This window comes from Mirounga leonina, unplaced genomic scaffold, assembly GCF_011800145.1.
Source record: "Mirounga leonina isolate KUSES-001 unplaced genomic scaffold, KU_Mleo_1.0 Mir_54, whole genome shotgun sequence".
Taxonomy (NCBI): domain Eukaryota; kingdom Metazoa; phylum Chordata; class Mammalia; order Carnivora; family Phocidae; genus Mirounga; species Mirounga leonina.
The window spans coordinates 2,019,346-2,044,316 of NW_023270812.1; the positions used below are offsets into that span (position 1 = coordinate 2,019,346).

The 24,971-nt window shown below is 46.6% G+C and overlaps 1 protein-coding gene across 7 annotated transcripts in view; it reads left to right on the forward strand.

Annotated features, from left to right (window-relative positions):
• The window catches only part of LOC118001829 (AT-rich interactive domain-containing protein 1B), a 439,380-nt gene extending 414,772 nt beyond the window's left edge, over window positions 1-24,608 (forward strand). For 4 of the 7 annotated variants that reach the window (XM_034991980.1, XM_034991985.1, XM_034991982.1 and 1 more), the window contains 7 exons: window positions 3,444-3,582; window positions 3,796-3,968; window positions 10,341-10,491; window positions 12,958-13,054; window positions 14,745-15,528; window positions 17,786-17,916; window positions 20,031-24,608. In XM_034991980.1, the coding sequence (XP_034847871.1) occupies window positions 3,444-3,582; window positions 3,796-3,968; window positions 10,341-10,491; window positions 12,958-13,054; window positions 14,745-15,528; window positions 17,786-17,916; window positions 20,031-21,758 (3,203 nt within the window). In that variant the 3' untranslated portion in view covers window positions 21,759-24,608. The remainder of the gene's footprint in view (window positions 1-3,443; window positions 3,583-3,795; window positions 3,969-10,340; window positions 10,492-12,957; window positions 13,055-14,744; window positions 15,529-17,785; window positions 17,917-20,030) is intronic. The other 3 variants (XM_034991984.1, XM_034991986.1, XM_034991981.1) reach the window with 2 other exon arrangements.
• Window positions 24,609-24,971: the final 363 nt, after the last annotated feature.

Here is a 24,971-nt window from a genome sequence, read left to right on the forward strand (position 1 = left end):
CAAAAGAGCTTGGGTTGCAGATGCACTTCTGACAATACATTCTTCTCAGTGGTCCACACGGTCCGAAGTCTGGGGGAACTGGAGGCAGGGAAGGGAGGGCGTCCTGTAGCGAGCCTCCCGGTCAGGGCACGGCCCAGGCGGCCTCACGCCGAGCACACGGGGCTGGTGGGCTTGCTTCTCTGTTCTCCGCGCTGCTCAAGACGCCCTGCTCAGCCGGACAGAAGGACACGCAGACTGGTCAGTGGGGTAGTGAGGAACAACAGCTCCGTAACCAAAACCAGCCTTCTCCAGAACTAGCATTAAGGAAAATGAAATATATTTATTGTCCAAGGAGGAAAAAAAAAAATTATTCCAAACCGTTTGCCCTGTTGGGGTCTCCTACACTACAAAATTTTTAAAAACAAATTTTCAGCCAAACTCTGTGTTCTTAGAAGTCCGTTTTCCCCATCAGAAGGCAATTACGGTGTATTTCTTAGCAGCCCATCCAGGCAAACTAAACGAAAAGACTCCTAGGAAACGTGCTGGACGGCTTTTGAAATGGCCACTCTGAGGCAGCCTAAATCCCGGATCCCTTGGCCATGTCAGCCTTGTGACTCATACGTCCGCGCTCCGGTTTTGATGTGGCGTGGCTGGCGTGGGCTGAACGTCATTCCGCCAGCCTCTGGCAGTAGAGCCCCTGAGCCCTTGGGGGCGCCACGATCGTCACCGGTCGCTGGCTGGGTGGTGCCCCTCGCCGGAGCTCCGGGCTACGGTCTTGCAGGGACTCGAGCAAGTCCATGAGAGAAAGTTCCCGAACGAAACGTGGGCAAGGCCGGGGGTACAGCTGCCTCTGGGAGGTGCCATGGGGATCTCATTATAATAAGCCTGCATAACTTTGTGGGGTTCTAATGAACAGCTGCAGGAATCGCCTCCCCGAGTGGCCTGGGCCGCCTGGAAGCTGGGGGGCGTTGGGGGGTGGGGCTGGGGTGGGGGTGGGGGGCCAGGGAGCTCCGCATTCAGTTAGTAAATCTGTAACCAAAAACCCATCCATCTTTGCTGGCAGGTGGCTGACTGCATTTCTATTATTAGCTGACAGGTGATGTCACAAAACCTGTCATGGAGCCAACTAGGGAATCCTCAGTGGAAGATAAATGAGAAAGGGGTTCAGGTTATAAACAAAGGTGCCCTCTGGGTGACCTCTAGTCACAGTAGACTGGGACATATCAGCTATCCTTCCTTCTCCCTTTCCTCCTTCCCGCAACCCCAGCCAGAATTAGGGCACCAGGTTCGTGCTGTGTAAATTATCTTCCCAGCTAGGAGTCTGGCTGTACAGTCTGAAGTGTGTGAATGTACTTAACCTTCAATAACCTTTCCATTGTTTACTTTCGAGTATACATTTGTAGCTTCTGGCAAAAGGTAGGGAGGTCCTACAGCGTGCGCCAGCCTCATCTATTAATGGAGCTTTAAGAGGTTGGGTTCATTTTTTTTTTTTCCTGAAAGGAAAGGAAAAAACACTGGCAGAGGGAAGAATTTTTCTTTTCTTTTTTTTTTTTTATTAGCTGTAAATGTGAATACTTGTAAATAAGGGTCATTCTGAAATCACAGCCTGTGAACCATGTTTCCAGGGAAGCCGTACGGTCTGCCGTGTGGAGTGTGGTCTGTGATTTGGGAAGCATGTTATTTCTCCCGCCAACTCTGGGGCAGACACAGCTGTAGGATTATCCTTACACAGTTACAAAAGACGCCACTTTTTTCTTTTATTACAGTCTACTTATTTAATATGTATTTCCAGGGTTTCACCAAAATATGATTTATAAGCAACGCATTACTAAGCTTTTCTTTTGCCATAGCTACATTAAAAAGATTTCTACTTTTCAAGTCAGTCTTCCCTGCACCTCCCAGAGCTGCCCTGAGTCACTTTGGTCCTGGGGAACTCAGGGGACTCCTTATACAGCCCTGGTGGCCCATGCTCAGGACTCACTCCCAAGCAGGCCAGGCCCGGGGGCCTGATCTCACCAGAGACCTCCTGTTCTGCTGAGGCTTTCTGAGTGGAAGTGCTAGACTCATTTCCATCTCAGACTCCCTCCCAGCGCGCTCTGTAATCTGCGGTGATTTGTTGAACCCCATTTCCTCGACAGTTAGATGTGGCTGATGGTAATTGTAGTGAGTCTTGGACACCTCCTAGGAAAGGGACTCCAGATAATAGCATATACAGTATTGTCACTTCCAGGCAGCCAGTGATTCTGCCATTCGTGACGGTTCTGAAAGCATTTATTGTAAACTGCATGAGAGCAGGAATTTTTGTCTTTTTTGTCAGTTTGGGCCACTGGTGCATTCAGGAGTAGAAAAAACAATATAGTAAGCCATATAGAAAGTATGTTATTTATTCAATAAGTATTCGTTTAATTAACAAGTGAAGGCAATGTCTATTGGGCACCTAACATGCAAAGGATGCTGATAAAGCAGGAACCCTTAAAATATTATGTTTTCCAATGAGATGAGTTTAAGTTTTGAAAAGATCTGCTCGGGGTGCCTGGGTGGCTCAGTCGTTAAGCGTCTGCCTTCGGCTCAGGTCGTGATCCCAGGATCCTGGGATCGAGCCCCGCATCGGGCTCCCTGCTCAGCGGGAAGCCTGCTTCTCCCTCTCCCACTCACCCTGCTTGTGTTCCCTCTCTCGCTGTGTCTCTCTCTGTCAAATAAATAAATAAAATCTTTAAAAAAAAAAAAAAAGAAAAGAAAAGATCTGCTCAATTCTGAGCTGTTATTATAGCGTAATTATAGTTAAAGCCAAATCTCAGGACTCTGATAATGACATTAAAGAACTCCAAAGAGCATGACTTCGGTTTTGTAATAACAAATCTGATTCCATAGCTCTAAAAATGGCTTTATTAATGACATAGCATAGATACGTCCAGACATTGAGGAGGCATTGAAGTGACATAAGGCTCATTACTAATTTGTATCATTGCGTTTCGACTTAAACATTTCTCATTGCCTAAGATCTGGTACTAATTTTTCTAATTTTTTGCCTAAAATAGCACAATAGCCCATCAAATCGGTATACCAAATTTTTCCTTACTCTCAGACATTTAGATTATCTCCGTTATAAACAACACTGAAATAAACATTTTTCTGCTTAAAGCCTTCTTTTATGTTAGATTATTTTCTTGAGATAAATACCCAGGAAAGCAATCGCCCAGTCAAGAGGTATAAATATGTTTTATGGCTCACAAATGAAGTATGTTGCCAAGTAGATTACTAAAAAAAAAAAAAAAGTTACTAATTTTCACAATAAACAATATAAGAGCAACTAATTTTACTACGTCGTTACCAGTAAGGGATATTGTCACTGTTTCTAACAAGATGGTGTCGTGTTGTCCTTTTTTTTTGATAAGTGGGAAGGATGAGCTTACTTGATAACCTCTCGTTTTTTCCTTCTTTTCTTTTGGTACTACTCCTGCCAGCTAACTCAGGATCCTTGCAAGGTCCACAGACCCCCCAGTCAACTGGCAGTAACTCGATGGCAGAGGTCCCCGGTGACCTGAAGCCCCCGACCCCAGCCTCCACCCCTCACGGACAGATGACCCCGATGCAAGGTGGAAGGTATGCGAAAGCATCTCCGTGAGCCCCACGACATCCGATTTGTGGAGAAGTGGTGTTCTGTCGCGAGTTTTTAAATATTGATTACTACGTGTCATTTTTTTTTTTTTTTTGGATGGTTTTCACATCAATTTTCAAGTTAGGCTTTTTTCTGAGCAAGCGTTTGGTGGCCACTCCTGCCACTTCATGGTGCTTTCCTTCTCCTCATCTCTTCAGAAGCGGTACAGTCAGCGTGCACGACCCATTCTCAGACGCCAGTGATTCATCATTCCCGAAACGGAACTCCATGACTCCGAGCGCCCCCTACCAGCAGGGCATGAGCATGCCCGACGTGATGGGAAGGATGCCCTATGAACCCAACAAGGACCCCTTTGGTGGAATGAGAAAAGGTAAGTGCAGAGGGACCTCTGCCCAGGCTTGGTGCAGAGGACATTCTTCTCCCTGCCGTCCCGCAACCAATTCACTTACCCATTCGAGACATAGCTGAGTCCCAGCTCCTCAACCTACTAAATTTCTGGCCTTGGGGGAAGCCTCAGTTTCCTCATCTAGAAACTGGGGTAATAATAGGACCTGCCTAAAGGGTGTGATGAGGCTTAGTTGAGTTAGTGCACAAAAAGCCCATTGGAGGATGACTAACACGCGCATGCGCAGGCATGCTCGTGGTGCTCCCTGGCCTCACAGATGATGTCCTGTGGGACGGGCTGGGCGAGGGCCAGGTGCCGGGTGGTGTGTTGATAAATCAGACAGAGTTCCTGCTGGGGTTGACAGTGTCTTGGGGAACAAACAAATATATAATTAAATATGGTGGTTGATGGAAGAAAGGACCTGATGGAAAAGAAACAAAAAGGAAGAAAGGACACAAAGTGCAGGGATATGGGGTGGGGGTCGTGGGAGGGAAGGACATCCCCCTGAGAAAGGGTGGTCGGGAGGGGAGGGCTTTGAGGAGATGTCGGTTATCCGCGGAGACCTGAGGAATGAGGAGTCAGTCAGAGAAGAGCAGGGAGTCGGGGGAGGCTCGAGGCAGGACAGGGGTTGGCATGTTTGAGGAGGTAGAGGCATCTGGGGCACAGTGAGCCCGGGGGGGCAGGCCGAGCGCACGGAAGCCATCGGGACCACTGGGGCCAGAACCTTTCAGCCTTCATGGGCCTGTGGATGAGTTTGGACCCTAGCTGAAAGATGTTCTGCAGGAAGTGACACGACTGGGTTTTTGTTAAAAAATAAAAAACTGGTGGGGCGCCTGGGTGGCTCAGCCAGTTAAGCATCTGCCTTCAGCTCAGGTCATTATCTCAGGGTCCCGGGATCGAGCCCCGCATCGGGCTCCCTGCTCAGCGGGGATCCTGCTTCTCCCTCTGCCCACCACCCACCCAGTCATGCTCTCTCTAGCTCTCTCTCTTTCAAATAAATAAAATCGTATAAATAAATAAACAAGTGGCAACTGTGGCGAATGTGTTGGAGGGACCCCTGTGAGAGCCCAGGGGAGAAATGACGGGGTGGAGTCAGCTCCCAGCAGCGAAGAGAGAGAAGGGGACGTGCTCGCTGTGGTTGGTGAAAGAACAGGCCGCGCGGCTGGAGTGAACGTGGGGGTCACGGGACGAAGCAAGTGATAGGGACCAAGAGGGTGACGTTACTACCTTGGAGATGCACGACTGGGAAGTAGAGGCTCACTGTTCGAGCCTGCACTGGGGACAGGAGGGAGAGGAAGGAGAGAGGGAAAGCCCAAGGTGACTGAGGTGGTAGGTGGTGGAGCGTGTCTGTCTGAAGCCGGGCAGAGCGTTGGAATTAGGAATCATTTTAGAGAACTAAGCAGAGAAGTGGGATGGAGAACTGTGGGGTGGATGGGATCGCCGAGAACGTGGGAGAGTTCTGACCGACGTTAGCAAACACCCAGCGGGGGTGTTTCCCTTTATGCTGCTCAGTCCCTGGCGTTCGCTTGGCACTGAGAACAGAGCATCTAAGCCTCCGCCCTTTGAGCGCCTCCCGAGGCACACAGACTCCAAGTGCTCTTTGGCACTCTTCCAAATGCAGCCGGGCCGTGAAATTGAGGCATGATGTGAATATCATTGAAAAAAATACCGAAAAGTAGTGAATACTATTTTTACGGAAGTACTTCTTCCGGCATCCCTTAAAACAATAGTACTTCTGTTCGATTTAGATATTCAGGGTATGCAAATTTCTTGATATCTTGTCTTAAGTGGAGAGAAACATAAAGCCCAAAGCCGTGTTTTCACAACTATTATGGACCAGTGAAAAATAAAAATGAATAATTTCAAATTTATAAGTATTAGGCATGAATCATTTAATTAACAAATGAGATTATGTTTAATATCTATTTCTTACGTAACATTTCAGATACCTGTTATACCACGTAAGAGAATCTATAATTTTTCCTTTCAAAACATTTCAGAGTTGCTTATTCCGAGTAAATATTCTGCAGAACATGCAATAAATCCCTAAGCTCAGAAATTCACAAGCCTTGTACGTGTTGGAGGTAGCTATTTTTCTTCGTGGTATGAGATAGTAGAAAGAACATTCTGTTACTGCTGATGGTGGTTGTATCACATTTTTAGACTCTGAAAATTTGACAATAACAAGGGAAAAATAACTAGTAGTGTTTGGAATCCGGCCTCAAAAGTTAGGTGAACCATTCCAGTATCCTGCCTATATGCTATATTGGACATAGGGGGTTACATTGCTTTTGTTTCTGTATGCCTGCGGTTTTTCTTACTCTGAAAATAAATGGGGGGGTGATTGTGGATCACCTTGTTAGACACTCACTACCTATATAATGTGTTTGCATCCACCGTGTAAATGATACAGTGGCTCAGAGGGAAGGCCCTTCTCACGTTTCCCCGGGATATTGCAGCTCACCTGCTCCCTCACAATGCTGGTGTATTTAGCACCAAATTAAAGCAGATGAGCAGAAAAGCCACAGAAAACAGGTTTTTGTATAGCCCTGTCCCTGTTATAATAAAGGTTTACCTTCCTCGGTTCACATTATTCTGTGCGTGAACTTGGGGTGCTCTGACTCGTCATGTAACGACCAGCATCGGGGGCAGCCGTGCTTTGTTGCTGCTCCTGGACTCTCGTGTGGTGATGGGGGCCGTGCCAGAGACCGTCTGAGCCTCCGTGGCCGGAGCAACCTCAGCCCCAGCCGCCTGCCTGCCCCACCAGCTCCCTGAACGCGTTACTGACTGACCGGCCCATTACTTGCTTACAAGTGAACAACAAGTGAATATTTACATACTGTATATCTAAACAGTATATTTTAAATATCCATTAGTATCTGTACACATAATCCTATTTTTTTTCTTTTGAGAGGGAGAGGAAAGGGGGGAGGAGTTGGGGGAGGGGGGGAGAGAGGATCCCAAGCAGGCTTCCACGCCCAGCGCAGAGCCCGACTCGGGGCTCAATCCCATGACCCTGAGATTGTGACCTGAGCCGAAACCAAGAGTCAGACGCTCAACCGACTGAGCCACCCAGGGTCCCCCACCTACTTTTTCTTCATCTGAGAGAGAGAGAGAGAGCACAGCACAGGGGAGGGCCAGAGGAAGCAGCAGACTCCCCACTGAGCGGGGAGCCCAACGCGGGACTCAGTCATGACCCGAGCCGAAGGCAGACGCTTAATCGACTGAGCCACCCAGGCGCCCCTGCCTTTTCTTTTTAATGCTCTAGTACTGAACGGGTTGTTTCATAATTTGCTGTTATAAAAAATGATGCAGGGGCGCCTGGGTGGCTCAGTCGTTAAGCGTCTGCTTTTGGCTCAGGTCATGATCCTGGAGTCCTGGGATCGAGCCCCACATCGGGCTCCCTCCTCGGGGGGAAGCCTGCTTCTCCCTCTCCCACTCCCCCTGCTTGTGTTCCCTCTCTCGCTGTGTCTCTCTCTGTCAAATAAATAAATAAAATCTTAAAAAAAAAAAAAAAATGATGCCGTGATTATTGACTGATGTAGCTGTTTTTTTCACACCTGTAATTGTGTTTCTATGAAATAGATTCCTAAAGGAATAACTAAATCAAGGGATCTGAACTTTTATTTTAGTTTACTGAGTGTCTTCTACTACATAACGAACTGCCACCCGAAGTGGCTTTCAACACCAGCGTTTGGTTGCATCTCACAGTTCCCTGATGGGCGGGGTGGTTCTTCGTTGCATGTGTTGTGTCAGCTTGGGACATGAGGCGCCTGCTGTCGTCAGGGAGCCTGATTGGGAACTCTGCTGGAGCTGGGATGTCCCTTGAAGGGTTGGTGTCATCCGGAGGCTCTGTTGGGAACTCATCAGGAGCTGTCGCTTGGGGGCCTCCTCCAGGGGCCGTCCCACGGAACTTCCAGGGTGCCTCATGACCTGGTGGGTGGGTTACCAGAAGGAGCACTTCAGGAGGACGCCCCAGTTGCCAGCACATAGAACCCTCTGCGGCATCGCATTTGCCGGTGCCCCGTGGGTCAGTGCTGGTCACATGACCACGCCAGAACGCACTGTGGGCGGGGACCTCATAGGCTGTCAGTACTCTTGGGGGTCATCAGAATATAGCACTCCCGTAACAGGTATCAACAAAAGTTAGGCCAATGTAGTACTCTTCACATGAGCATGTCAGAGTGTGTGGACCCTCACTCCCCCACCAGGAATGACCATTATCGGTCCTTTTAATATTTGCCCATCGGATTAGGGGAGGGGAAAGTCTCATAACTGTTTTAACTTGGATTTCTTTAATTATTAGTGAAGTCACACATCTTTTCATATATTGATTAGCCACTTATTTTTCTTTTTCTCTGAATGTCCATTTTTTTGCCCATTTTTTTAATCTGATGGTCTTTTTTTCTTACTGGCTTTTTAAGAATTTTTTTGTGTATCAAGGAATTAAGCTATTTAATTATCCCCCTTAATGTCTGTCTACCTCTGTTTTTACATTTATAAAATGGAAAGTAACATCAGAACTTAATCTGCCGCCTGTTGACTTGAGCTTAAATAAAATGAAGTATGGGAAAGCTCAGTGCATCCCACCGGCGCTAGACTTCATTATCTGCACTTTTCTTCCAGCCCAGCAAATTCTATCAGCTCACCCAAGTCTAACCAGCTTTTGCTTCGTGTAACATAAAAGTAACCTTCCTAGGATGAAGAAAGGTAGTAGCACTGTATATCAATTAAGATTTGCATTAAAATGTTTAATTTGCCTACAGGGTAGTTTCTGGGCTTGACCCAATTTCCTTCAGGCTCTGAGCTGATGCTAATTTGTATATTTGACCTAATTGCCACTCTAGGCCCTGATAGAAATACTTGTATTTCATCCATTCTTGAGTTATTCTTAATTCCCTAGTGGGTTTCTTTATCCAGATTTTGCAGTAAGTCAGTAGATGGGTATTCATGTTAAGTTTTCTTACTTTTTTCCACTAGAACGGAAGGCAACTAGCTTTATTCAGACAGTTGACCCTTGAACAACATGGGTTTAAACCGCACAGGGCCACTTATACAGATTTTTTTTTTTCCAATAAATGTACAGTACTATAAGTGTATTTTCTCTTACGATTTTCTTAACATTTTCTTTAGCTTTACTGTAAGAATACTGTATATGATACATGTACAAAATTTGTAGGGTTTTTTTTAAGATTTTATTTATGTGAGAGGGAGAGGGAGAGCACGAGCAGGGAGAGCGAGAGGGAGAAGCAGGCTCTCTGCTGAGCAGGGAGCCTGATGTGGGACTCGATCCCAGGACCCTGGGACCACAACCTGAGCCGAAGGCAAATGCTTAACTGACAAGCCACCCAGGTGCCCCTTTATTGTGTTATTTGTGTACATTATCAGTAAGGCTTCTGGGCAGCAGTCGCCTATGAGTAGTTAGGTTTGGGGGGAGTCCAAAGTTACACGTGGATTTTCACCTTTGAGGGGGTCAGCACCTCTTAAGCCCTGTGTGAAGGGCCACCTGTATGTGCATTTCATCTCTTCCTCACACCCACTGCAGGAGGCAGCATGACCAACCTTATTTCATAGATAAGGAATGAAACTCAGAAGTTTGGTAAGCACCCCAAGAAAGGGCCTGTGTTTGTTTCCTACATTACTTCATAACAAATTACCGCAACCTCAGCTGCCCAGAACAACATCCGTATAGGATCCCGCGTTCCTGTGGGCGCTCGGCTTGGGGCCCCCCACGGCAGACATCAGGGTGTCGGCCAGGACTCTGCTTATCTGCGGCGCAGGGGCCTCTTCTGAGCTCGTTGAGGTTGTTGGCAGATTTGGGTCCTTGCAGTTGTAGGACTGAGGTCTTGTCTTGAGGACAGTCGTCTGGGGGCCTTCACAGTCCTAGGGGCTGCCCCCCTTCCTAACATCTGGCCCTCTCCACTGCGTGATGGATGCTTCTTCAAGGCCAGCAGGAGAGTGTCTCTGACTGCTAGACACAGATTTAAGGGACTCACTTGGATAATCTCCCTTTTAGTTGACTGCCAGTCAGCTGATTGGTAACTTTAGTTACATCTGTGAAATCCCTTTAGCCATAAAATGTATGTAATCATGGGAGCAACACCTCACCATGTTGGTGGGTTCTGCTCATCCGCAAGGGAGGGGCTCCTATGAGGCTGTACATGGGGTAAGGGATAGGGATCTTGAGGTCCATCTTGACTCCAGACCTACACTCTTCGGCTTGTTTTGTTGTCAGCCACACTAAGAATAAGATAAATGTCTGCCGTATTAAGGATAACAAACGACTGGAAAGGGCTGTTTGGGCCCCTTGGCTTTCGCAAATGCCTCATTTTCTCTCTCTCCTTTAAAATGTTGCAGTGCCTGGAGGTAGTGAGCCCTTTATGACTCAAGGGCAGATGCCCACGAGCAGCATGCAGGACATGTATAACCAGAGTCCCTCTGCAGCGATGTCCAGTCTGGGCATGGGGCAGCGGCAGCAGTTTCCCTACGGAGCCAGCTACGATCGAAGGTGAGCGTTGTCTAAGAGGACCATGAGGTCTACCAGAGCCTCTCCCCGCACACACATCTCCGAGCCTGGTGACTGCTGACACGCACGCCACCTGCTCTCCTGCTGGACTTGGTAAGGGTGGGGTCGGGCGCCTGCCTCCACCGACGACCACAGCAGCAGCAGGAGAAGGACCCCCGAGAGCTGGAGGCCCCGAGCCCCGGTGGCCCTGCCAGCCCCGGGCTGCGCCCCGACACAGCCACTGACCCGCCCCTCCGGCTGCCTTGCGCGGCCCCGCCCAGCCCCCTTCCCGCCTGCAGCTCTTCCTCAGGCACGTGCTCGCAACCGGGGGCCACGCTGGGCTCCCCGCAGCCCCGGGTGACCGGGAGCTCTGGGAAGGTCTTCCCTCCTGGCGCTGGCTCCTCAGGTCTTTCCGCTCTTCCCTGCGAACGTCTTAAACAGAGAGCATACTTTGCTCTTTGAATAACGTCTTTGAGGAAAGCCCCGGCAGTCTTGTTTCCAGATGCTTCTTCTCAGGATGGCATCTGGGCATCGAGTAGCAAGTTGGGTTTCGCTGCTCATGCAGATTATTTTTGCTGAGGCAGAAGGACGGTCCTTGAAATGTCTCTTCGGGGTTAACAGGAAACCGGCTCACGGTAGACTTCTTTCTGTGAAGAAGGCCCCTTACTTACGCCTGCCCCCGACTTAAATACAGACCCTGAAAGCACCTTCCCCTGCTGGTATGTTCTTTGCCTCCTTAATACACAAGTGCTCAGAAGCAAAGTCGTTCACGTAATATCTGTGGTTTTTGAAGAAAATGGAGGCACATTAGAAGGCTCCGGTTCTAACTGTAGCCACAGCCCCAGGCTCGGGGTGGGGATGGCCTCGGCTCCGTTCCTTCAGGATCCCGTGTGGCGATGTTCCTCAGAGACTCCCTCCGTCACTGCTGCTCCCCCAGACCACGTGCTGGCCGTGGACAGGGGCGAATCGTGACAGTCGTGAGGAGGTTTCCGCTGGTGTGACACAAAGGCGAAGAAAGTTTGAAAGTCACTGTTTTATTACCAGAGAAGCTTTCTTTCTGGCATTTTCCATGCACCTGCTTCTTCAGACACAGCCATCACAAGCTTAAAGTGTTTTGGTTCTTTCTAGACTTAAGAATCTAGATTTCTCATTCTGACCCTGGCTGTGGTGTGACGAACGTTTATTAGTGATGTCTGCATGAATCCGTTTCCCATCATGTTTAGTGTACTGGATTAGGGATTTTATTTCGATTTGTTTTTGAGGATCCAGAAGAAGCTTTCTTTTTTTCTTTTTTCTTTTTCCTTTTTTTTGGCTGATGAGATTGGAAGAACACTTCTCCTGGAACATATATTCTTAACGGAGCCCAGGCAAATGTACCATTCTGTTTCTCCTAGAAGACTTTCTAGAACTAGTTTAAGTCATTTTTGGCTCTACCACGTTAGGGTTTACCTTATGCTTCCTGAAAAGTGTTAACTTGTTTCGCTTAAATTTTACCTGCATCAGTTATTATTTCTTTCCTCCTAACGTAAGCTTCCTTCTAGCTGTTAATGCCCTTAGCACACGCTTCCTCTGTATCTGTTTTACCTGTGATGTTCTCAAAATCCATTTGTTTTCTTTCTTAGTCTCATTCCTTGACCAGTTTAGGAATATATTCAGTGCAAGTATCCTCTTTCTTACGGGATTCAATTAGTATACTAACAAAACCAGTTTATCCCTTTAAACTTCAACTCCATTGCTCTTTTACGCATGCTGTTTTTATGGTATTTATAGCTTCTCAATGTAATGGGAGTTGAAAAATAAATATTATACATTCCCATTTTCAGATTTAATAGGAGCACATTTAAATCAGCCCTGTCACTCTTTTAAGTCCCCTCTGTTACTCTTTTCTGTGGCCTTTTAGGGTCATGGGCCTTCAAAAGTTTGAGTAGTTACATTTTTACAATTAGTAGCTAACTCAGTATCATTTGGATTAATTGTGGAGTATTCTTTTAAAAAACTGAACATTTTGTATCCATAGTGAGAAAATAAGTAGAGACATTTTCCACGATTATAGGTCTGTGCTCTGGTACTCCTGGAAGTCCTGCTTTGATTCTTAAATTGTTTTTCTTGTCTCTGGCTCTCGTTAATACCTCCCGTCATGGGGTTGCATGACGCTCGCTGCCCGGGTCCGCGTCGGTGGGTGGGGCGGAGACTCTGCCCAGAGGTACAGGGGTGCCAGCCTATCTGGCCGGGGCTCCTCGCACACCTTCCAGCCAGGAGATTGGCAGCATTCCCAAAATGGGTGTTGCCATCCCTGTGGCTAAAAGTTAAAGTGCTGTTTCTGCTCGGCGTGCCTCTCTTGGAAAGTGTGTGCAGTGAAGGAAAGACAAGACCACTAAGGGGTGCGCGATTTCCAGAAATGAACTGTTGGTTTCTCTCTTGGCCTGACGTCCTTTGACAATGAAGTGTTCTTTGAATGCCTCACTCTAGGCATGAACCTTACGGGCAGCAGTACCCAGGCCAAGGCCCTGCCTCAGGACAGCCGCCATATGGAGGACACCAGCCCGGCCTGTATCCACAGCAGCCGGTGAGTCGGCGAGCGGGCATGCATCTCTGAGCTTTCTGTTTAAAACCCCAACTTGTGTTACTTCTGCAGAGTTTTAGGAAGTATAAGAAAAATGAGTAGCATTTATTGAACAATCAGGATCCGTTTGCTTATGCTAGAAAATATTGTTAGGATTTTGAAGTCAGCAAATTTTTAAAAAGCTCTGAATAGATGGTATCCTGAAACAAAGGTCACATGTTGTAGGAAGTAGAGGACGTTCAGCCTTGTCAAGAAGAATCAGCCCGAGTAAAGAATATTTTAAACACGTGTCTGTTGTGTGTATTGTCCTATCAAATGCCATTTTCGAATAGAAATTTGTCGGTGTTTTAAAGATGTGTAGATAAAAATAATTTAAAATATTAAATACCAAGATGAAATTTAATCGGCTTTTTAAAACTGAGATATTAATGACCAGGTATTTTGCCCACATAGGATGGGTGGGTGCTGGTTGATGCAGCCGTAGATCCTGAATTGTGTAGGATAACCTTGCAGTAGCCCCTAGTGCTTCAGAGAATTGCACGTCGTGCTGTGGCTGTTCAGACACAGGAGTTTGCTATTTCTTTCTTTTTTTTTTTCTTAAAGGTTTTATTTATTTGAGAGAGAGAGTGCACACACGTGCGAGCGGGGCCATGGGGGGTGGGGCAAAGGGAGAAGGAGAAGGAGGAAGCAGACTCCCCTCTGAGTGGGGAGCCCGATGTGGGGCTCAATCCCACAATCGCAAGATCACGACCCGAGCCAAAACCAAAGAGTCAGACGCTCAACCGACTGAGCCACCCAGGCGCCCCAAGAATTTGCTATTTCTAAACAACTTTTCAGGTTTAAGACCTCTGGTAGCATAGAGGGGGTTTTAAACATTTAATTTTCCTGGAGCATGTATGTGCAGTAAATTGTATTATTAAACCAGCTGATCTTAAGCAATTTCCAAGTAAGGTGAAAGAACACTAATTATCACATCAGCATCTTTCTCACATCAGGAGGATCCCACCCTGGTCGAGTGCTGGTCCCCAGGGTGTCCCCAGGAGGGGAGCCTGATACACAGGAACACGGGCCCTGCTGTCAGAGGCTGGGACCTGTGGGGCTTTCGGGGCAGACTCTGAGCTGCACTGCTGGAAGTCGGGGTGGGGGCCAGAGACTGTAGGGTGTCGGGGCAGCAGGTCCAGTCTGAGGAGCCGGATGCTATGTGGAGACATTCCTGCAAAGGTAGGCCTAAGGAATCCCTTGACTACAGGAGCCTCGCAGGCTGGCCCTCAGGAAGCTCCGTCCGTGCCAGGGCGAGCCCTCTTCTTCCCCGCTGAGGCCGTCTTCATGTAACCCCAGGCCCCCGTCCGGCGGTGCCCGTGTGGGGGTCTCCAGAGCTGTGCCCCTGTATTGCAGCCCTGGGAAATACCAAGGGAGGAGGTACCAGGAAAAAGAGAGAGGAAGCCTTTCTTTCCCCAGAGAAAATGCCAAGCACATGCAGACAGCCTTCGGAAACCCTCTTCGGAGTACGTGACGCGGCTTTGTATAATCCCGAAATAGAGGGCATCAGTTGTTAGTCCTTAGTTGTTACAGGAGCTTCCCATATTCATTTTGAAATGAACCTTTTACCAGGTAATAACTGTTTTGCATAATTTAAGTGTGTGATTATACCTGTAAAAGCACATCAGTATATTTGTCTTGATATGCGTTTCAGAATTACAAACGCCATATGGACGGCATGTACGGGCCTCCAGCCAAACGCCACGAGGGAGACATGTACAGCATACAGTACGGCAACCAGCAGCAAGACGTGTATAACCAGTATGGGGGCTCTTACTCCGGACCGGACAGGAGGCCCGTCCAGGGACAGTACCCGTATCCCTACAACAGGGAGCGGATGCAGGGCCCGGGGCAGGTACAGCCGCATGGGATCCCGCCTCAGATGATGGGCGGCCCGATGCAGTCGTCCTCCAGCGAAGGGCCTCAGCAGAGCATGTGGGCGGCTCGCAACGATATGCCTTACCCCTACCAGAACAGGCAAGGCCCGGGCGGCCCCGCCCAGGCACCTCCTTACCCCGGCATGAACCGCACGGATGATATGATGGTACCTGATCAAAGGATCAATCACGAGAGCCAGTGGCCTTCTCACGTCAGCCAACGTCAGCCTTATATGTCCTCTCCCGCCTCCATGCAGCCCATCACGCGCCCGCCTCAGTCATCCTACCAGACGCCACCATCGCTGCCAAATCACATCTCCAGAGCCCCCAGCCCTGCCTCCTTCCAGCGCTCCCTGGAGAGCCGCATGTCTCCAAGCAAGTCTCCCTTTCTGCCCTCCCTGAAGATGCAGAAGGTCCTGCCCACCGTCCCCACGGCCCAGGTCACGGGGCCGCCCCCCCAGCCGCCCCCCATCAGAAGGGAGATTACCTTTCCTCCTGGCTCCGTCGAGGCCTCACAGCCAGTTTTGAAACAAAGGCGAAAGATTACCTCAAAAGATATCGGTAAGCATTGCGGGCCTTGGCCTGAAATGAATCCCAGTTGTGATCGAGAATTTTAATTTTAGTTTAGATTTAGCTCCTGTTAATCTCCAAGGGATGAAATTCTTAGGACGGCAAACTATCAAGACATGTTTTTGTGCAGGAGCGGCAGCTGAAAGCTGCTGATCTGAGTTAAGAAACAGTGCCAGAGAGGAGCGTGAGTTTACAATGGTATTTTTACACGTGAGTGTTATTTGTGTGAGAGAGTAGAGCTCCAAGTGAGAGACCAGGGGATCCTCAGTGACCATGTTTTATACTACAGTTTGAGCTGAAAGATTGGGCCGCAACCAAGCGCTTGATTTCTGCAGTGGTGAGCCTCACGGCTGAGAGGCTAATGAAATGCTCGGGTGGCCTGAGAAAATTTGAAGGCGAGCCACTCTGTAATTTGGGGAACCCCAGACAGACAGTGAGCTTTCCTGGGAAAAAGTAGAAGCCTGCGTATAGTATGTAGATAAATATATAATATAATATACAGAATTTGATATGATGTGGTGTGTAGGTCGCACTGGTAGATATGGGCCAAGGAACGATTTCAGTTGGATGCCGATGTTGTTTGCTCATTCTGTTTGGGATGTTCTGAATATTAATCCCAGATCTGGAATATCTAGGAGTACACACAGTTTTTGTGCATTATTTTTGAAGTACTTCTAATATAGCAAAGGAAATGACAGACCTTGGTTTTATAAGAAACAGTCTTTTCAAAAACCTTAAAATCACTTGACTTGAAATCATTAAGAGTGACTAGAAAATCAAAGATACTAAAGATTTTTTTCAACCACTGGAATTAAGGACATATCCGGGCAGAGCAGGGGAGAGAAGTAAGGCCTTACAGAGAGGGATGCTGGAGACGAGAAGGAGATGCAGACAGACACTGAGCACCGTTTTATATGCGGAAATATATATGTAAAAATATGCACATGTGTTTGTGTGTTTATGTATGTGTGTGTGCATATGTTTGAATAAATAAATGTATTTAAATTTTTTATGAAATTTCTCTGCGCGTCTTAGATCAGCATTTCTCATCAGCCTGGGGAAATTTATGTTCCCTTATTTGAAAAAGAAAGTTCGCTTTTTCTGTTACCAAAGTATTGTATGCCTCTTAGAAAATACGGAAAGCAGATGAAATTGCAATAGAGGTGGAAACCCACGCCCCCCCAGCGCGTGCGATTGCTGCTGGTATCTGGTGCGGGCTGTTTCTCTGCTGAGTTCTTTTTTTTTTTTTTTTTTTTAATTTTTTTTTTTTTTATTTATTCATTTGAGACACAGAGATACAGAGAGAGAGAGAGAGAGAAAGCATGAGCAGGGAGAGAGGCAGAGGGAGAGGAAGAAGCAGGCTCCTCGCTGAGCCAGGAGCCCAATGCGGGGCTCGATCCCAGGACCCTGGGATCATGACCTGAGCTGAAGGCAGACGCTTAACCATCTGAGCCACCCAGGCGCCCCCTCTGCTGAGTTCTGATGGCTTGGGCCTGCTCCTGCCTTGTGCTTCTGCCGGTTTCCCGAGACGGAAATCTCAGACGTTCAAGGGGCCTCTTCTCCTAGCCCCATCTTATGGCAAATCTTGCAAATGTTTTATCTAATCCTTGTGTCTTCTTCAGTAACGGGAAGGGGGAAAAGAAAAGTGCAGCCCTTCTGTTTCCCATCCCAGGCTCAGACCAAGCTGTTGAAAAATCTGAACCTTCAAAGTGCTAGTAATTGCCAACAGCATGTTCTGAGGGCAGGAGCTCAGACGGAAGAGGACAGCAAGGGAATATCAAGACTGTCTACCCCAGAATGCGCTGCTTGGGAATTACATTTTGCCTGTATTCTGCCACCCGGAGACATTTGTGAATGGAGTGGGCAAGAGAAGACAAACACCATTTTTTGGTTTGACTCAATTATTAACACTCTGCTGCATCATTACAGAGTCTGTTAGGGGCTAAAGGAAACCAATTGGAGCTGAGAAAGGGCCCTTGGGCTCAGCCACCACCACCTCCAGAAGCACTTTTGGCTCATGTTTAACCAACAAAGCCAAAGGATCTTAAATAACAAAAGTTTCTTAGGAAGCTGTGCCCTCCATTTAGAATCTGGAAATGATCACGTTTAACCAGGCCTCAGGACATTTGTTTGAAATCAGTATTTAACTCAACACTCAACTTCTTTCTTCTTACTCTTTTGTTATCTTCTGTCCTTTCGTGCACAGAGTTAACATTAACTATACCCTTGTTCTTTCTCCTGGCTTTAGTTACTCCTGAGGCCTGGCGTGTGATGATGTCCCTTAAGTCAGGTCTTCTGGCTGAAAGTACTTGGGCTCTGGACACTATTAACATTCTCCTGTATGATGACAGCACTGTCGCTACCTTCAGTCTCTCCCAGGTAAGCCGGCGCCCATCCCGCCAAGCGCCCAGGTCGCAGAAGAAAGCTCGGCAGTGCACGGTGCGCGAGTGCCGGGGTGAGCTGCACCCCCACCGGGTGTGGCTGCCCTTGTTGTCGTTAGGATGTAGCGCTGTCTGAGGATTTAGTCGGGAATAATGACTCATTTCAGGCTCTAGTATAAATACACACGTACTTCTGTTTCTCACGAGAAAACCGTCCCCTGTGTGTGCGCGCGCGCGCGTGGACTGGATAGTGAAAGTAGGTTGTTGTTTAGAATGAATGTCAGCAGCCGGCGGGAGGTGACCGAAGTGTCGCGTGAGGCTGGGACCGTAGTCAGTGTTGGGTATGCAGGAGCTTGCGATGGGACATACCCTACTTTCCAGGGAGACCGAACCTCTTTCTTTTAATTAGAAAGAAGTGTTATGGAAAATGTACAGTAGAGAGAGTGGTAGAGAGAACAGCTTAATGAACCGCCGTATCCCCATCATTTGGCTGAGATCGTTGTGAACTCATGGCCAGACTTTTTCCTGGTCTGTTTCCTTCATTGCTGCCTCTCTCCACCTTATTTTGAGGCAGTCATTGAAAAGCCTGCTACTTTTAATAAGCTTAAAGCGCTCTGCTTTGTTCAGCAGTAGACTTAAAGTAGCTTCCAGCGTAATTGCTAGAGGAGAGAAGGGGGGCAGAGGGCTAGGGAAAATGCCCAGGAGTCAACTGAGCTGCAGACTTTTACAGAAATAGTTAGAAACAAAAATGAGGAGAGGTAGTTCTCCCTACTGTGTATGAACAGTTCTCTGCTTTGGGTGAAAAAAGCCAAAACATCTAATTACCTTGCTTCTGTTGAAATCGGACCAGAATCTTCCACTTTGCCTTTCTTCTCACATTTAAGTCCTCATTATAGCCCTAAAAGGCAATTCTTCACTTGATAGGAAGTGTATTAATAAGGTTATAAACATCGCATGAAGCCCCTTGTAACAGAAAATACTAAAAAATGTGTCCTGGCTTTGCTAGAATAATTACCTTCCGTCCTTATGTGAGCAGCGTGAACAACTGTTGCTCACACATTTTCATAACCAGAATTGCTTTAGTAACTTGCCCCTTTCCCCTGCCATGGGGAAAAAGTCAACTTTAAGTGGGGGAACAAACACCCAAATCTTCACATGAAAAAGTGTGCCTTCATCCCCTAAAAGGGAGTCCTTTGTGGTCAGTCCTTGAGTGGCCCCTTACTTCTTAGTAATCGTTCCAAACCCACTTTCAGGAAACTGATAGCAGGATACAAAAGTACGATTGATTTCCAAAACACCTGTCATTAAAGAATCCTTCTGTACTTCCTTATCCTTCTTCATTGTCCCTGCATGTTGGAGGTGTGGGCGTCGGGGGAGGGGCTCTGGGCAGTTGCTGATCATGGAGTATCTTGGCTTTCTCGATGCAAATGTTTGCTGAAAGGAAACGAGAAGTGGCTTTTGTCTTTCAGCTGGAGGTGTGATAGCTGAAATGTAAAAGTGCATTCTATAAGGCATTCTAATTCATTTATCAGGGACTAAATTGATTTGTTTTTAATTTTCTGTGTTTATGAGCTACTCCATTGCTGAAATTATCTTTTCCCAAAGATATATGGGGAATGTAAATTAGGGTAACCTATGGCACCTGAGACAAAAATAACCATAAAATCCTAAGAATAATAACCGTAAAAATCCAGGCAAGCAAGTCTCAGATAAATAGTAGAAGGGAACAGACTCACTTTGGCTGAATGAGTCTATAAAATCCACGTTCCCGCTCTTCTCATATGGAGTGCATTGTACCTAAGTCAGAAGAAAAGGCAAAGAACTTGATAATATTCAAAAGAAAAAATGACAGGGAAGTTTTCATATTGATGGAGTAGGAAAGTCAGCAGCAAGTGGGAAACATGGTACATGTTGGTTTAGTTAACAATGTAAAATTCAGGAAGCCGGTTCTAATGGATATGTAGTTTCTCTCTCTGGGCTTAGCCAAAAGGGAATTAAAACCTGTGAAAATCATCCTAAAACTGTATCGATAGCTGTCAGGATTGTTGCCCTTCTCCACCCTGTTTGAGGTTATGACATTGTACCCGTTCTTGTTCTTGTCTCCCTCTCTAGTTGTCTGGATTTCTCGAACTTTTAGTAGAGTACTTTAGAAAATGCCTAATTGACATTTTTGGGATTCTTATGGAATATGAGGTGGGAGACCCCAGCCAAAAAGCACTTGATCACAATGCAGTGAAGAGAGATGACAGCCAGTCGTTGGCTGACGACTCGGGGAAGGAGGAGGAAGATGCTGAGTGTATTGACGAGGAGGACGACGAGGAGGATGAGGACGAGGACGAGGACGATGGGAAGACGGAGATGGAGGAGAAGAGCAGCGCGGCTCTGGCCTCTCCCAACGCCACTGCAGATCCCAAGGAGAAGCCCAGGCAAGCGAGTAAGTTCGACAAGCTGCCAATAAAGATAGTCAAAAAGAACAACCTGTTCGTGGTCGACCGGTCTGACAGGCTGGGTCGTGTTCAAGAGTTCAACAGTGGACTTCTGCACTGGCAGCTTGGTGGGGGGGACACCACCGAGCACATCCAGACTCACTTCGAGAGCAAGATGGAGATCCCTCCTCGGAGGCGTCCACCTCCCCCTGTAAGCTCCACTGGTAGGAAGAAAGAGCAAGAAGGAAAAGGCGAGGCTGACGAGCAGCAAGAGAAAAGCATCATCGCGACCATTGACGACGTCCTGTCTGCGCGGCCAGGGGCGCTGCCGGAAGACGCAAACCCTGGTGCCCAAACCGAAAGCAGTAAGTTTCCCTTTGGGATCCATCAAGCCAAAAGTCACCGGAACATCAAGCTGCTGGAGGACGAGCCAAGGAGCCGAGACGAGACTCCTCTCTGCACCATTGCGCACTGGCAGGATTCTCTGGCTAAGCGCTGTATCTGTGTGTCCAACATTGTCCGAAGCTTGTCTTTTGTGCCTGGTAATGACGCTGAAATGTCCAAACATCCAGGCTTGGTGCTGATCCTGGGGAAGCTGATTCTGCTTCACCACGAGCATCCAGAGAGGAAACGAGCGCCGCAGACCTACGAGAAGGAGGAAGACGAGGACAAAGGGGTGGCCTGCAGCAAGGATGAGTGGTGGTGGGACTGCCTGGAGGTCTTAAGGGATAACACGTTGGTCACGTTGGCCAACATTTCTGGGCAGCTAGACTTGTCTGCTTACACAGAAAGCATCTGCTTGCCAATCTTGGATGGCTTGCTGCACTGGATGGTGTGCCCGTCTGCAGAGGCACAAGACCCCTTCCCCACTGTGGGACCCAACTCCGTCCTGTCGCCTCAGAGACTCGTGCTGGAGACCCTCTGCAAACTCAGCATCCAGGACAATAACGTGGACCTGATCTTGGCCACGCCTCCATTTAGCCGTCAGGAGAAATTCTATGCTACGTTAGTTAGGTACGTGGGGGATCGGAAAAACCCAGTCTGTCGAGAAATGTCCATGGCGCTCTTATCGAACCTTGCCCAAGGGGACGCACTGGCAGCGAGGGCCATAGCTGTGCAGAAAGGGAGCATTGGCAACTTGATAAGCTTCCTAGAGGACGGGGTCACCATGGCCCAGTATCAGCAGAGCCAGCATAACCTCCTGCACATGCAGCCCCCGCCTCTAGAACCCCCGAGCGTGGACATGATGTGCAGGGCGGCCAAGGCTCTGCTGGCCATGGCCAGGGTGGACGAGAACCGCTCGGAGTTCCTCCTGCACGAGGGCCGATTGCTGGATATCTCGATATCAGCCGTCCTGAACTCTCTGGTTGCGTCTGTCATCTGTGATGTACTGTTTCAGATCGGGCAGTTATGACATCCGAGAGAAGGCAGCATGTGTGAGTGAAGACTAGAGGCTCCCGTATCACTGGCTGTTTTCTGTTCTTGTTTATCCAGCGTAGAAAGAAGGAAAAGAAAATCTCTGCTCCTCTGCCCCATTCACTATTTACCAATTGGGAATTAAAGAAATAATTAATTTGAACAGTTATGAAATTAATATTTGCTGTCTGTGTGTATAAGTACATCCTTTTGGGGTTTTTTATTTTGTTTTCGTTTTTTTTAACCAAAGTTGCTGTCCTAGTGCATTCAAAGGTCACTTTTTGTTTCTCACAGATTTTCTTTTTAATGTTCTTTTCTATGTTGTATTGCTTTTTTTTTTTTTTTTTTTGGGGGGGGAAGCAAATTGACTTTAATAAAAAAAAATGTGGCAAAAGATGCTAAGATGGGAAAATTTCACCACACTGAGGCAAAAAGGTGAAAAATTATCAACTTCCTAGGCATGTTATTCTTCAGATAATGGAAAAAAAAAAAAAAACTGTATCCCATCGCCCAAAGCTCTGTGCAATAGAAACTTCTAGAGATGTAGGAATAGGGGCTCAAGGAGGTGTGTCAGTCAGTAGTCAAACTATGAAATGATACTGGTTTCTCCACAGGAAAATGGTTACATTAGGCTAGGAGCAAAAACAATTTTTTTTTTTTTAAGTTAAGATTGAAAATACATACCTGACAACGATCAACGGAAACTGCTTTCTCACCACTACCGTCATGTCTGCTGTCTGTCGTCTGACCTTCCACGTGACAGTTCTTCACAATTCCTTTAATCATTTTTTAAATATTTTTTTTTTACTGCCCATGGGCTGTGATGTATATAGAAGTTGTACATGAAACATACCCTCATGCTTTCTTTTTCTTTTCTCTCTCTTTTTTTTTTTTTAGTACAAAGTTTTTAGTTTCTTTTTCATGATGTGGTAACTACGAAGTGATGGTAGATTTAAATAATTTTTTATTTTTATTTTATATATTTTTTCATTAGGGCCATATCTCCAAAAAAAAAAAAAAAAAGAAAGAAAAAAGACAAAAAACAAAAACAAACAAAAAAAAAAGAGGGTAATGTACAAGTTTCTGTATGTATAAAGTCATGCTCTATTTCGGGAGAGCGGCTGATCACAATTTGCTTCATGAATCAAGGTGTGGAAATGGTTGCATATGGATGGATTTAGACTATGGTTACCAGTACAGACAAAAAAGAAAAAAATACAACTAAAAGGAAGAAACACAACTTCAAAGATTTTTCAGTGACAAGAATCCACATTTGTATTTCAAGATAATGTAGTTTAAAAAAAAAAAAAGAAAAAAACTTGATGTAAATTCCTCCTTTTCCTCTGGCTTAATGAATATCATTTATTCAGTATAAAATCTTTATATGTTCCACATGTTAAGAATAAATGTACATTAAATCTTGTTAAGCACTGTGATGGGTGTTCTTGAATACTGTCCTAGTTTCCTTACAGTGGTTTCATAGTAACCAAGTTCTTCCCAAGAAATAATAGGGGAAAACCCAGCCTTGTACTAACATAGTCCTCCTCACAAAGCCCTGAGGTCGGGAGGGGCCTTCAGGGATTACCTACCTTAGAGTGGGGAGCAACAGTTTGATTTTCTCAAATTACTGAGCTGATGAGCCTTTGTTTGAAGCAATCAACTCGAACGACACTGAGGTATGAGAATTCCCGGTGTATATGGGAGGTGGCTGCTTAGCCCCCGAGCTCACTGGCCTGGCGATGTAACGTTCTGCCTTTTACTAACCCCATCTTGATTTGAATCAGAGATCGAGCTAATCCGTGTCTCTTCTGTGTGCCTCAGAGGTGTTTTGCATTTCGTTTACTCCACCGTGTATAATATTTATATTGTGCAATGTTAAAAAAATATGTTATATTGTATGTGGTGTACATAGTGCAAAGTGATTATTTCTATTTCAGGGCATATTAATATTCTCCTATTCCTTCCTACCTGGTGTGCAGTAGCTTTTTAATACTAGTCACTTCTAATTTAAACTTCTTCTTCCTGGGTCCTTGACTGTTATTGTGTAACACTCAGTTTCCTTGAAACTGCTGCAGAATTGAGCTGTTAGCGGACTCCCTTCTGACGCTACCTCTCCACCACCCTACCAGCCCCAGCACACTCAGACGCCCCAAGTCCTCGCGCCAGACCTGTGGCCCCAGGGGTCGCCCCCGGAGGAGTTAGACGAGAGCACGCAGCTGCGACCAGCGTGTGAAACGTAACTCGAGGGGCACGAGAAACAGATTTTTCTGCGAGCAGTATCCTCCTCTGTCAACCCCCCACATTACTTAGTCACACAGTCTTCGTACTTAACAGTGCAGCCAAATATATGTTGAATTAAAACCCCACTTAAAAGTCTACTTTAATACATCTGCTTGCTAAGAACAGATTTTAGTGCTCTGAGCTTCAAATGCGAAGATTTGTGCGAGGGAACTCGATAGGAGTCTAACCGCTCTCTTAGCAGAGCATGAATAAACCGTACACAGACTCTGATACCCCAAATCTTCTGTCATTCGGAAAAGTAAAATCATTACAAAAGACTGTTGTTTTCATGGTTTGAGTTGTAATCAATACCTAGAGTCTAACCATTGAGCAACAAGTTTTTACATGCTAATATGCAATGTAACCTCTAGAATAACCCAGGAAGACTTTAGCGTCCTTTCTACACTCACCCCAGAACCAAGACTGCAGAAGCCCACGAAGAACTTACAGCCTGCCTGAGATCATCCCGCCTACAAACTGAGTTATTGCTTTGTCCTAAAAATTAGTTGTTTTTTCTTTTTTTCCCTATGAGGCTTTTCGGAAATTTACAGGATGCCCGTACTTTAAATGTGTACAAAAAAAAAAAAAAAAAAAAGATAAAAATAAAGGTGCAAAGAAAGTTTAGTATTTTGGAATGGTGCTATAAAGTTGAATCTGTTGGTATTTGAGTGCATTTTTTTAATGTCACATAAGAGATATCGGGTGGCATGTGCTCAGAAATAACTATTCAAATGTTTTGTTTGAGGTTGAGAATGATAGAAAATCCGTTTTCATTGGCGAATGTGGCCTATTCAGAAACTAGTTACGCTGTTTTTGAAAAGTTATAATAGAGAATGGTTTTTTAAGGGGTGGATGAGCGGCTGGATGATACAGTGTGAGCTATTAACTACCTCTTTTATGGAAAGAATCTGGCCTTTGCCCTGAAATCCAT